Source organism: Oncorhynchus keta, chromosome 15 (genome assembly GCF_023373465.1).
Source record: "Oncorhynchus keta strain PuntledgeMale-10-30-2019 chromosome 15, Oket_V2, whole genome shotgun sequence".
Lineage (NCBI taxonomy): Eukaryota > Metazoa > Chordata > Actinopteri > Salmoniformes > Salmonidae > Oncorhynchus > Oncorhynchus keta.
In genome coordinates this window covers 15759416-15772859 of record NC_068435.1, presented here as the reverse complement: position 1 = coordinate 15772859, position 13444 = coordinate 15759416, and the positions used below count along the sequence as shown (strand labels likewise).

At 46.9% G+C, this 13444-nt stretch overlaps 1 protein-coding gene across 3 annotated transcripts in view; it reads right to left on the bottom strand.

Moving 5' to 3' along the window:
* The window catches only part of LOC118394500 (microtubule-associated serine/threonine-protein kinase 3-like), a 61026-nt gene that overhangs the window by 15797 nt on the left and 31785 nt on the right, over window positions 1-13444 (bottom strand). For all 3 annotated transcript variants that reach the window (XR_008065138.1, XM_035787725.2, XM_052463477.1), the window contains 6 exons: window positions 8329-8538; window positions 4480-4581; window positions 4065-4197; window positions 3132-3199; window positions 2752-2837; window positions 256-464 (listed from right to left, as the gene is read on the bottom strand). Coding sequence is in view for 2 of the 3 variants with exons in the window: in XM_035787725.2 (XP_035643618.2) it covers window positions 256-464; window positions 2752-2837; window positions 3132-3199; window positions 4065-4197; window positions 4480-4581; window positions 8329-8538 (808 nt within the window). In the remaining variant the exon portion in view is untranslated. The remainder of the gene's footprint in view (window positions 1-255; window positions 465-2751; window positions 2838-3131; window positions 3200-4064; window positions 4198-4479; window positions 4582-8328; window positions 8539-13444) is intronic.

Below are 13444 nucleotides of genomic sequence, written 5' to 3'. Positions count from 1 at the left end.
TGCAACTGAGCTCAATTTTGAGCCTCATAGCAAAGGGTCTGAATACTTATGTAAATAAGGTATTTCATTCTTATATACATTTGAAAACACTTCTAAAAAGCTGCTTTCGCTTTGTCATTATGGGGTACTGTGTAGATTGATGAGGGAAAAAAAATATTTTATACATTTTAGAATAAGGCTGTAACGTAACAAAATGTGGAAAAGGGGAAGGGGTCTGAATACTTTTCGAACTGTATATCTTAAGTAAGAACCTACCTTCTACATACTCCATGACCATGCAGAGGTGGCGTCTCGTCTCGAAGGAGCAGAACATGGAGACCACAAAGGGGTTCTCAGCAAAGGTCAGGATGTCCCGCTCCACAAACACCTGCTGGATCTGGTTCCTCAGCATCAGATTCTGCCGGTTGATCTTCTTCATGGCAAAACGCTGCCGGGTCTCCCTGTGCCTCACCAGGAACACAGCACTGGGACCATGGGAAAGGAGAGAGAGAGAGAGAGCCAGAGAGCGAGCCAGAGAGCGAGCCAGAGAGCGAGCCAAAGAGCCAGCGAGTGCGAGAGCCAGAGAGCCAGCGAGCGAAAAAGAGCCAGAGAGCGAGCGAGCGAAAAAGAGCCAGAGAGCGAGCGAGCGAAAAAGAGCCAGAGAGTGAGAGCCAGAGAGCCAGCGAGCGAGAGCCAGAGAGCCAGCGAGCGAGAGCCAGAGAGCCAGCGAGAGCCAGAGAGCCAGCGAGAGCCAGAGAGCGAGCGAGAGACAGAGAGCGAGCGAGCGAGAGACAGAGAGCGAGCGAGCAAGCGACAGAGAGCGAGCGAGCGAGCGACACAGAGAGCGAGCGAGCAAGAGACACAGAGAGCGAGCGAGAGACAGAGAGCGAGCGAGAGAAAGAGAGAGAGCGAGCGAGAGAAAGAGAGCGAGCGAGCGAGCGAGAGCCAGAGAGCGAGAGCGAGCGAGCGAGCGAGCGAGAGCCAGAGAGCGAGAGCGAGAGCCAGAGAGCGAGCGAGAGCGAGCGAGAGCGAGCGAGCGAGCGAGAGCCAGAGAGCGAGCGAGCGAGCGAGAGCCAGAGAGCGAGAGCGAGCGAGCGAGAGCCAGAGAGCGAGAGCGAGCGAGAGCGAGCGAGAGCCAGAGAGCGAGCGAGCGAGAGCCAGAGAGCGAGAGGGAGCGAGAGCCAGAGAGCGAGAGGGAGCGAGAGCCAGAGAGCGAGAGGGAGCGAGAGCCAGAGAGCGAGAGGGAGCGAGAGCCAGAGAGCGAGCGACAGAGAGCGAGCGAGCGAGAGACAGAGAGCGAGCGAGAGACAGAGAGCGAGCGAGAGACAGAGAGCGAGCGAGAGACAGAGGGCGAGCGAGCGAGAGACAGAGAGCGAGCGAGCGAGAGACAGAGAGCGAGCGAGAGACAGAGAGCGAGCGAGAGACAGAGAGCGAGCGAGAGACAGAGAGCGAGCGACAGAGAGCGAGCGAGCGAGCGACAGAGAGCGAGCGAGCGAGAGACAGAGAGCGAGAGGGAGCGACAGACAGAGAGCGAGCGACAGACAGAGAGCGAGCGACAGACAGAGAGCGAGCGACAGACAGAGAGCGAGCGACAGAGAGCGAGCGAGCGACAGAGAGCGAGCGAGCGACAGAGAGCGAGCGAGCGAGAGACAGAGAGCGAGCGAGCGAGAGACAGAGAGCGAGCGAGAGACAGAGAGCGAGCGAGAGAGAGACAGAGAGCGAGCGAGAGACAGAGAGCGAGCGAGAGACAGAGAGCGAGCGACAGAGAGCGAGCGAGCGAGCGACAGAGAGCGAGCGAGCGAGAGACAGAGAGCGAGCGAGCGAGAGACAGAGAGCGAGCGAGCGAGGAAGAGACAGAGAGCGAGCGAGCGAGGAAGAGACAGAGAGCGAGCGAGCGAGGAAGAGACAGAGAGCGAGCGAGCGAGGAAGAGACAGAGAGCGAGCGAGCGAGGAAGAGACAGAGAGCGAGCGAGCGAGGAAGAGACAGAGAGCGAGCGAGCGAGGAAGAGACAGAGAGCGAGCGAGCGAGGAAGAGACAGAGAGCGAGCGAGCGAGGAAGAGACAGAGAGCGAGCGAGCGAGGAAGAGACAGAGAGCGAGCGAGCGAGGAAGAGACAGAGAGCGAGCGAGCGAGGAAGAGACAGAGAGCGAGCGAGCGAGGAAGAGACAGAGAGCGAGCGAGCGAGGAAGAGACAGAGAGCGAGCGAGGAAGAGACAGAGAGCGAGCGAGCAAGCGAGAGACAGAGAGCGAGCGAGCAAGCGAGAGACAGACAGAGCGAGAGACAGACAGAGCGAGAGACAGACAGAGACAGGTTGCTTCCTAATAACAGTATTAAGTTAACTCTTCTGCACTGATGTGAGAGAGCATGATCAGTAAGCATCTATCATATTGCTTTTGCCATATTTTGTTTCCAGATCAGTGCAAATGAAAGAGAGGAATCAGTCTTCACGAAGACTAGTAAAACCCATACTCTCTCCAGAAACAAACTCTAGTCCCTACCCCCTAGGCACTGTGGAGATCTGAGACGATTTGACCGGTGCACATAATATGGCACAATTTGTCCTCACAGCACTAACAATATTTGGACAGGCATTTGGGCAGTGTGTCATAAACATTGGCGTGACATTTGTTGAAGAAATGTTAAACTGCCATTTTAGCCAACTGTATGGCACCACACATTCAAGACATTCACTTTCAGTTTCACTTCCGCGTTCAGCACACTCACATTTCCTCAAAGACAGAGACCGCTCTAAAATAAGAGCTCTTCCTCACCCATAGGCCCCGTTGCTGATGAGCTTGATGGTCTCAAAGTCGCTCTCTAGTGGTTTCCTGCGAGAAGGAGTGCAGGCTGCCCGGTTCTGAGACACAAAATGAATGAACAAAGCTATTTGACCCGAACACAAACAAATTTGCCAGGCCGAAACGGCTAAACAAGCTGTGTAACTGTCGCAGTTGTTTACGTTAAAAAAGAGCTTTTCATCTCATCTCATCCAAAGCCAAGCCAACTCAATTCTGGAACATGCTAGTTATAGGGTACTAGGCTACAGGCTACACTATGCTACACTATAGGCTACACTATGCTAATACAACGCTTTCCATCACTATGATCTAACCATCATGGCTGAACTTGTAAGTGTTTCTGGTTGCCTTACCTCAGTGTCGTCGGTGTCTCTACAGGCCGCTCCGTGCCCAGGGCTGGTCTGCTCCAGATGGACCATGTCTACAGTACAACAGCGGGAGAGAGACCATGGTCAGGCACCAAACAGAAGGAAACAAACAAACTGCCTGGATAATACAAGACACTCATTTTCATTTTCTGTAGTAAATGTTGCGTGCCTTGATGAACATGACCCTTGCACTGTCACCCCTCTAACTCAATGTGATCCCAAGTTGATCTATTGCATATTATAGCCGGAGACAATATGGGAGAATCACTAAGTAGCAGCATCTTTTCAACAAGTAGCCGCTTGGCCAGGTTTCCAACTAAACCTATAGTGCTTCAAATTAAGAGATAGTGGCTGGTTTTTGAACTGAGCCTGGAAACTTAAGGGGAAGACACCCCTGGTATGTACCAGGAAGAGCAATAGAAATAGCCCAAAGGCCTGCAGATGGCGATATTGATCTGGTATTGACCGGCTTGTGCCTAAACATTCTCTATTCAGGCTTCACATGCGTCGATTTCCCCCTTAACGAGAAGGGGGGGGTATGCATACTTTCTTAATGAAACACCATTTTCCACCATCATGCTAGTGGTTAATGCTACTTCCTGTTGTTGTGCCCTATGGGACTAGCATTCCTAAGTGGTAAAGTGTGTTTCATTAAGAAAGTATGTTGCCCGTTTCCCCCCCTTCTTGCCTTTAAATCTAGTTATGGGGGAAATCGACGCCTTTGAAGCCTGAATGGAGAATGTTTTTGGTACGAACCGGTCCACAGGGGTTGCGAGGGTAAGACGGAAACATCTCAGGAAACCCTACAGATACCTTCCAATGGCTCCCACTGCTCATGCTTTAGCCGATGTATAGGCCCATCCTTCTTTTTACCACTGTGGGATTCTAATAGGATGAGGAAGCCCTGTGGTACTGTACCTTCCAGAGGGTCTCTGGTGAGGCCCAGCTGGCTGATGATGTAGCGCGGGATGTCTGTCTTGATGACCTGGCCCACCTTGGCGTGGCCCTCGGCTGCCTCCAGACGATGAAGGAACTCCTCCGGGTCAAACTCCTATTGGGGTGAAAAGCCAAGAGGAATATATGTTATTATTATCATCATTTACATTAAATAGATAAGTATATATAAACCAGGGTTATTACAGTGTTATAACCCTGTAACAAGCTATCAAGTACATTCAATTGTGGAGAACTACAACACTACAATGTACTTAACCTATGAAAAATAATTAACATCATAGAGACTGGGCAAAAAGCATCATGGCCGTACTGTTAGTTGTGTTGGTTGGCAATTGCTTTAGGAGCACAACTTCCTGAAAGCGACTGTGAATCTTACCAGACATTCCAGTAACCTGGCTGGCCTGGAGATGATGATGAGGATCTTCTTCACCAGCTTAATGATGACAGTCACCTCCTTGCTCTCAGACCTCTCGTACGCCTGATGACCAAGACAAACAATACAGATAGAGACAGGTTATATGCCTGAAATGTGCCATAGTTACTCATGACAGGGCAGTGACTGGTATGAAACATTGGCGTCGAAACATTACCTTGTGATACTTTGGCTTTTCCGTAAGAAAATAATGAGCGACTGTTCTAACTTATACAAAGATTAGGGTCAAAGAGAGTTCTTTGAACGGCTTCTCATTGGTAATCTGTTAGTACTTGGTTTGTCTATAATAGTGCCTTCTACTGCTGCAATTGTGTAAGCGTAACTCCACTCAATTTCACACTCAACTTTTTGAAAAGTCCAATTTACGATGTTCTACTAACTCGATGCTTTGACTAAGTGATTGTGATAGGGGATCAGGGAGTACTGAGGATCCTGCAACACAGTCTAATGTGAGGGCACAACAAAGTCTACATTCAATGACAAGGTTGCATAACAATGTAATTCTGTCCAGGCTGTGGTGCTTTTTTAGGAAAGAGCACATCTTCAGGCCTTGGGACAAAAACTGGCCCATTATAAGATGACTCAATGTGTCACGTCCTGACCTTAGTTCCTTTTTAATGTCTCTATTTTGGTTTGGTCAGGGGGTGAATTTGGGGTGGGCATTCTGTTTTGTTCTGTGTGTTGTATTACTATGCGTTTGGCCTGGTATGGTTCCCAATCAGAGGCAGCTGTCAATCGTTGTCTCCGATTGAGAACCATACTTAGGTAGCCTGTTCCCACCTGTGTTTGTGGGTAGTTGTTTTCTGTTTTGTATTCTGTACCAGACAGAACTGTTTCGTTCATTCTCTTTTGTTGTTTTTTCATTCAGTGTTCAATTCATAAATAAAGATGAACACGTACTACGCTACACCTTGGTCCTCACCTTCTTCCACCAACGGCCATTACAGAACTACCCACCACCAAAGGACCAAGCAGCGTGTAATGGACTCCTGGACATGGGAGGAAATATTGGACGGCAAGGGACCCTGGGCCCAGCCGGGAGAGTATCGCAGTCCAAAAGAGGAGCTGGAGGCAACTAGAGCGGAGCGGCGGCACTACGAGGAATTGGCTCGAGGGAACGTGCATGAGAGGCAGCCCCAGAATTGTTTTTGGGGGGCACACGGGAGATTGGCGGAGTCGGGGAGGAGACCTGAGCCAACTCCCCATGCTTACCGTGGCGAGAGAGTGACCGGGCAGGCACGTGTTATGCGGTGTCCCCAGTGCGCACGCATAGCCCGGTGTGCTACATCGCAGCTCCTCGAATCGGCCGGGCTAGAGTGGGCATTGACCCAGGAAGGATGAAGCCGGCTCAGCGCATCTGGTCTCCAGTGCGTCTCCTCGGCCCGGGTTATACGGCACCAGCCCTACGCACAGTTCCTTTTTTATGTCTAGTTTGGTCAGGGCGTGAGTTGGGGTGGGCATTCTGTTTTGTTCTGTGTTGTATTTCTATGTATTTGGCCTGGTATGGTTCCCAATCAGTCAATCGTTGTCTCTGATTGAGAACCATACTTAGGTAGCCTTTTCCCACCTGTGTTTGTGGGTAGTTGTTTTCTGTTTTTGTATTCTGTACCAGACAGAACTGTTTCGGTTTCGTTCATTCTCTTGTTATTTTTTCATTCAGTGTTCAATTTATAAATAAAGATGAACATGTACCATGCTGCACCTTGGTCCTCACCTTCTTCCACCAACGGCCGTTACGCAATGTTCTTAAAAAGTCTGAGTGCATCCTATATTTGAAAAAACGAATGACCATACTTTCATAGTTTACATTAACTACGGGGGAAAAACTCAGCCAAAAAGCTCTAACAAAGCAGAACATAAAGGCAAGCCATTGTATGTAAAAGCAATGGTCAAGCATTGGAAAGTGACGTAATAAGCCCTAGTTACGCAATCACAAGCAAGACTGGAGAGATTCATCTAATGTAAAATGGCAATTGCACCGGCGCTGACTAATAGTCTAGATTAGAATCCTAGCACTGTGAGAACCTATCAAACGTCAAAGTACAACACAAAAATACAACTCTGAGGACATTGGAGGCAATTTTCATTGAACATTCGAACACACTGAATGAGACTTTTAGCTGACTCTTTCAGTAGAAAGCCAATAGAAATGGCAGAGCTCAGACCACAGCAATTTGAAAGTTCCTAAAAGTTCCATCTGAGTAAATCGATGAGGCTACCTTGTGCATACTGTATACAGTAAGACGGAAGTTTACATACACCTTAGCCAAATACATTTAAACTCCATTTTTCACAATTCCTGACATTCAATCTGAGTAAAAATTCAGTTTTAGGTCAGTTAGGATCACCACTTTATTTGGAGAATGTGAAATGTCATAATAGCAAAGAGAATGATTTATTTCAGCTTTCATTTCATTCATCACATTCCCAGTGGGTCAGAAGTTTACCTACTCAATTCGTATTTGGTAGGATTGTCTTCCACAAGCTTCCCAAAATAAGTTGGGGGAATTTTGGCCCATTCCTCTTGACAGAGCTGGTGTAACTGAGTCAGGTTTGTAGGCCTCCTTGCTCGCCCACACATTTTCTATATGATTGAGGTCAGGGCTTTATGATGGCCACTACAATATCTTGACTTTGTTGTCCTTAAGCCATTTTGCCACAACTTTGGAAGTATGCTTGGGGTCATTGTCCATTTGGAAGACCCATTTGCGACCATGCTTTAACTTCCTGACTGATGTCTTGAGATGTTGCTTCAATATATCCACATCATTTTCTTACCTCATGATGCCATCTATTTTGTGAAGTGCACCAGTCCCTCCTGCAGCAAAGCACCCCCACAACATGATGCTGCCACCCCCGTGCTTCACGGTTGGGATGGTGTTCTTCGACTTGCAAGCCTCCCCCTTTTTCCTCCAAACATAATGATGGTCATTATGGCCAAACAGTCCTATTTTTGTTTCATCAGACCAGAGGAAATTTCTCCAAAAAGTATGATCTTTGTCCCCATGTGCAGTTGCAAAACGTAGTCTGGCTCTTTTATGGTGGTTTTGGAGCTTTCAGGTTGTCGATATAGGACTAGTTTTACTGTGGACATAGATACTTTTGTACCCGTTTCCTCCAGCATCTTCACAAAGTCCTTTGCTGTTGTTCTGGGATTGATTTACACTTCTCACCAAAATACATTCATCTCTAGGAGACAGAACGTGTCTCCTTCCTGAGTGATGACGGCTGCGTGGTCCCATGGTGTTTATACTTACATACTATTGTTTGTACAGATGAACGTGGTACCTTCAGGCGTTTGGAAATTGCTCCCAAGGATGAACCAGACTTGTGGTCTACAATTTTTTTCTGAGGTCTTGGCTGATTTCTTTGGATTTTCCCATGATGTCAAGCAAAGAGTCACTGAGTTTGAAGGTAGGCCTTGAAATACATCCACATGTCCATCTCCAATTGACTCAAATGATGTCAATTAGCCTATCAGAAGCTTCTAAAGCCATGACAATTTTCCACGCTGTTTAAAGGCACAGTCAACTTAGTGTATTAAACTTCTGACCCACTGGAATTGTGATAGATTATTTCACTGTCTGTAAACAATTGCTGTAAAAATGACTTGTGTCATGCACAAAGTAGATGTCCCAACCGACTTGCCAAAACTATAGTTTGTCAACAAGTAATTTGTGGAGTGGTTGAAAAACTAGTTTTAATGACTCCAACCTAAGTGTATGTAAACTTCCGACTTCAACTGTACACTGCATTATACTTTAACTTAGTCCCCCAAAAAATTCTGCCTACCTCATGCAGTAGCTTCTCCAGGTTCTCCTGTAGCTCTATGAAGTAGCGTGAGGTGACCAGGCCCATCTGGGACTTGTCTAGGCAGTCTCTGGCCAGCTCTACTAGCTGGTGCTGGATGAAGCCCAGCACGCCGTCGGCCAGGGGCAGGTTGCTGTTTGGGGAGCAGTCGGCAAGGATGTCCAGCAGACGCCCTTCCATCTGGGCTGTTGCCTGGAAAATCACATTACATTTGATGATAAACTTGATCTAAAGTGCATTTCACAAATACAGTGCATTCAGAAAGTATTCAGAACACTTCTCTTTTTCCACATTGTGTTACGTTACAGTCTTGGGTAAAATTAGATTTTTTCCCTCATCAACCTACACACAATACCTCATAATGTACAAAAAATGTAAAACAGAAATACCTTATTTACATAATTATTTAGACCCTTTGCTATGAGACTCGAAATTGAGCTCAGGTGCATCCTGTATCCATTGATCATCCTTGATGTTTCGACAACTTGATTGGTTCACCAGTGGTAAATTCAATTGATTGGACATCATTTTGAAAAGCCACACACCTGTCTATATAAAGGTCCCACAGTTGACAGTGTATATCAGAGCAAAAACCAAGCCATGAGGTTGAAGGAATTCATAGAGGAATTCATAGAGCTCCGAGACAGGATTGTGTCGAGGCACAGATCTGGGGAAGGGTGTCAAAAAATGTCTCCAGCATTGAAGGTCCCCAAAAACACAATGGCCTCCATCATTCTTAAATGGAAGAAGTTTGGAACCACCAAGACTCTTCCTAGAGTTGGCTGCCCGGCCAAACTGAGCAATCGGGGGAGAAGGGCCATGGTCAGGGAGGTAAGCAAATCCCCAATGGTCTCTCTGACAGATATCCAGAGTTCTTCTGTGGTGATGGAAGAACAACCATCTCTGCAGCACTCCACCAATCAGGCCTTTATGGTAGAGTGGTCAGATGGAAGCCACTGCTCAGTAAAAGGCACATGACAATCCGCTTGGAGTTTGCCAAAGAACTCTCAGACCATGAGAAACAACATTCTCTGGTCTGATGAAACCAAGATTGAACTCTTTGGCCTGAAAGCCAAGCGTCACGTCTGGAGGAAATCTGGCACCATCCCCACTGTGAAGCATGGTCAAATCAAATCAAATTTTATTGGTCACATAAACATGGTGAACAGATGTTAATGTGAGTGTTGCGAAATGATTGTGCTTCTAGTTCCGACCGTGCAATAATATCTAACAAGTAATCTAACAATTTCACAACAACTACCTTATATACACACACAAGTGTAAAGGAATGAATAAGTATATGTAAATATATGGATGAGCGATGGCGTGCGGCATTTACAAGATGCAGCAGATGGTATAGAGTACAGTAAATACATATGAGATGAGTAATGTAGGCTGTGTAAGCATTATATAAAGAGGCATTGTTTAAAACAACATTTTTTACATCCAATTTGTAATTATTCAAGTGGCTAGAGATTGAGTCAGTATGTTGGCAGCAGCCACTCAATGTTAGTGATGGCTGTTTGACAGTCTGATGGCCTTGAGATATAATCTGTTTTTCAGTCTCTCGGTCCCAGCTTTGATGCACCTGTACTGACTTCGCCTTCTGGATGATAGCGGGGTGAACAGGCAGTGGCTCGGGTGGTTGTTTTCCTTGATGATCTTTATGGCCTTCCTGTGACATCGGGTGGTGTAGGTGTCCTGGAGGGCAGGTAGTTTGCTCCCAGTGATGCGTTGTGCAGACCTCACTACCCTCTGGAGAGCCTTATGGTTACGGGCGGAGCTGTTGCCGTACCAGGCTGTGGGTGATACAGCCCGACAGGATGCTCTCAATTGTGCATCTGTAAAGGTTTGTGAGTGTTTTTGGTGACAAGCCACATTTCTTCAGCCTCCTGAGGTTGAAGAGGCACTGTTGCGCCTTCTTCACCACGCTGTCTGTACGGGTGGACCATTTCAGTTTGTCCATGATGTGTACGCCGAGGAACTTTCAACCATCTCTACTACTGTCCCGTCGATGTGGATAGGGGGGTGCTCCCTCTGCTGTTTCCTGAAGTCCGCGATCATCTCCTTTGTTTTGTTGACATTGAGTGTGAGGTTATTTTCCTGACACCACACTCCAAGGGCCCTCACCTCCTCCCTGTAAGCTGTCTCGTCGTTGTTGGTAATCAAGCCTACCACTGCAGTGTTGTCTGAAAACTTGATGATTGAGTTGGAGGCGTGCGTGGCCACGCAGTCATGGGTGAAAAGGGAGTACAGGAGAGGGCTGAGAATGAACCCTTGTGCGTCTGTGTTGAGGATCAGCGGGTGGAGATGTTGTTTCCTACGCTCACCACCTGGGGGCAGCCGGTCAGAAAGTCCAGGACCCAGTTGCAGAGGGAGGAGTAGAGACCCAGGGTCTCGAGCTTAATGACGAGTTTGGAGGGTACTATGGTGTTAAATGCTGAGCTGTAAATCGATGAACAGCATTCTTACATAGGTATTCCTTTTGCCCAGATGGGTTAGGACAATGTGCAGTGTGATTGCGATTGCGTCGTCTGTGGACGTATTGGGGCGGTAAGCAAATTGGAGTGGGTCTAGGGCAGTGGTTCTTAACCTGGGTTCGATCGAACCCCAGGGGTTCGGTGAGTCAGTGTCAGGGGTTCGGCGGAGGTCAAGACACACATCCAACTCATATGATTTGCGATGACACGCCCCGCTTGGCCATCATTGGCTGCAGGTGATCACGCTACATCGCTTTGCCTATCTGTGCTGCAGGGAATTTGGTGCGCTCAGTAGTCGACTTGTGATGGTACGTCTTGTGATTTCTTTCTTAATATTTTAATCCCTTCACTTACTATGTCGAGCAAAAAAAGAAAGTGGTCGGACGAATATGTACAATATGGATTCATGTATAATGGAACGTGATGGGAGTCAGTGTCCAAACTGCATGATTTGCAATGCCAAGTTGTGCAATTCTAGTCTAGCACCGGCAAAACTAAGAGAACACTTCCTTAAGCTGCATGGAGATGGAAAATACAAGAACACAACGCTCGCTGAATTCAAGGTGAAGAGAACCAGATTCGATGAAAAGGCTACTCTGCCTGTTCTCGGCTTTGTACCCATCAACAAACCGATCCTCACAGCATCGCAGGAAGTTGCTTACCTGATGGCAAAGCAGGGCAAACAACACACCATTGGTGAAACACTCATAAAACGAGCTGTGTTGAAGATGGCGAATATCATGCTGGGAAAAGAGGCTGAAGTTAAGTAATCCCAAATTCCTCTTTCAAATGACACCATCAGCGACAGAATAGAGGACATGAGCAAAGACATCTTGGCTCAAGTAGTTGCAGATCTGATTTCAAGCCTGGCAAAATTCAGGCCCGGCAAAACTCGTTGAGACCACAGACGTTTCCAATCTAAGCCAGTTTGCTGTATTCGTGGGCTATGTGAAAGACGACGTGATAAAGGAAGATTTTTTTATTTTGTAAGCCTCTTACAACAACAACTAAGGCAGCCAATGTGAAGAAACTTGTGGATGACTTCTTCAAAGACAACAATCTTTCGTGGGATATGGTTTCTGCAGTTTGTTCGGATGGAGCTCCAGTCATGCTGGGAAGAAAGTCTGGTTTTGGTGCGCTAGTGAAAGCCGATGCACCACACATCATTGTTACACATTGTATTCTGCACAGGCATGCGTTGGCAACAAAAACCTTGCCTCCAAAACTGGCAGAAGTATTAAAAATTGTAGTGGAATGTGTGAACTATGTGCGAACTAGTGCTCTGAGGCACCGCATCTTCAGTGCGCTGTGTAAAGAAATGGGCTCTGAATTCGAGGTACTTCTGTACCATTCTAACGTTTGGTGGTTATCCCGGGGACAGGTGCTGAATCGTGATTTTGCCGTGCGTGTGGAATTAGCCCTGTTTTTGCAAGAGCACCAACATTGTCATTGTCATTCTGAGTTCATTCTCATTTTAGCATACATGGCTGATATCTTCGCAGCTCTCAATCATCTCAATCAAAAGATGCAGGGCGGTGGAGTCAACATCATCGAAGCGGAGGAAAACCTGAAGGCTTTTTTAAAAAAGCTACCGTTATGGAAACGACGAACAGAGAACGATAACTTCGCAAACTTTCTCCTGCTGGACGACTGTGTAAGTAAGATCGAAGATGTATCTGGAATCGGAGACATTTCTGTACCCGCGGAACTGAAGCAAGCAATTGCCACGCACTTAGATGAGCTTGCAAAGTCTCTCGACAGATACTTCCCTACAAGAGAGTCATATCCAGCATGGGTGATACAGCCGTTCACGTTTAGTGTTGAGACAACAGATGTCAATGATGAATACCTCGATGAAATCATTGAAATTCAGCAGAGCCAGGTTCAACAGCAACTCTTCAGAACAACAACGCTTTCAACGTGTTGGTGTCAACAAATGGTAACGTACCCTGTTATTGCTAAGAAAGCTCTGGAGATTTTCATACCGTTTGTTACAACATATCTTTGTGAGCAATCCTTTGAGGATGCTGGACATAAAAACGAAGAAAAGGAACAGACTTTGTTGCGGAAATGACATGAGAGTTGCACTTGCCAAGGTGAAGCCGCACATTTCTGAACTGGTCTCTGAAAGGCAACAGCAGAAGTTACACTGATTTGCAGCAAATATTCGTTATTATGTTTTTGTTTTTGTGTGAAAATCATGTTTTGATGATTTTGTTCTTTGAACACAGTGATGTTGATGTACGGTTAATTTTGTGCACCAGTAAACTATGTTTTGAATTTGAAAAAAATCATATTTTAATTTTCCAATTAAGAAGGGTTCGGTGAATGCACATAAGAAACTGGTGGGGTTCAGTACCTCCAACAAGGTTAAGAACCACTGGTCTAGGGTGTCAGGTAGGGTGGAGGTGATATGATCCTCGACTAGTCTCTCAAAGCACTTCATGATGACGGTGAGTGCTACGGGCGATAGTTGTTTAGCTCCATTACCTTAGCTTTCTTGGTGGTGGCAGCATCATGCTGTGGGGATGTTAATCAGCCGCAGGTACTGGGAGACTAGTCAGGATAAACGTAAAAGATTAATGGAGCAAAGTACAGAGAGATCCTTGATGAAAACA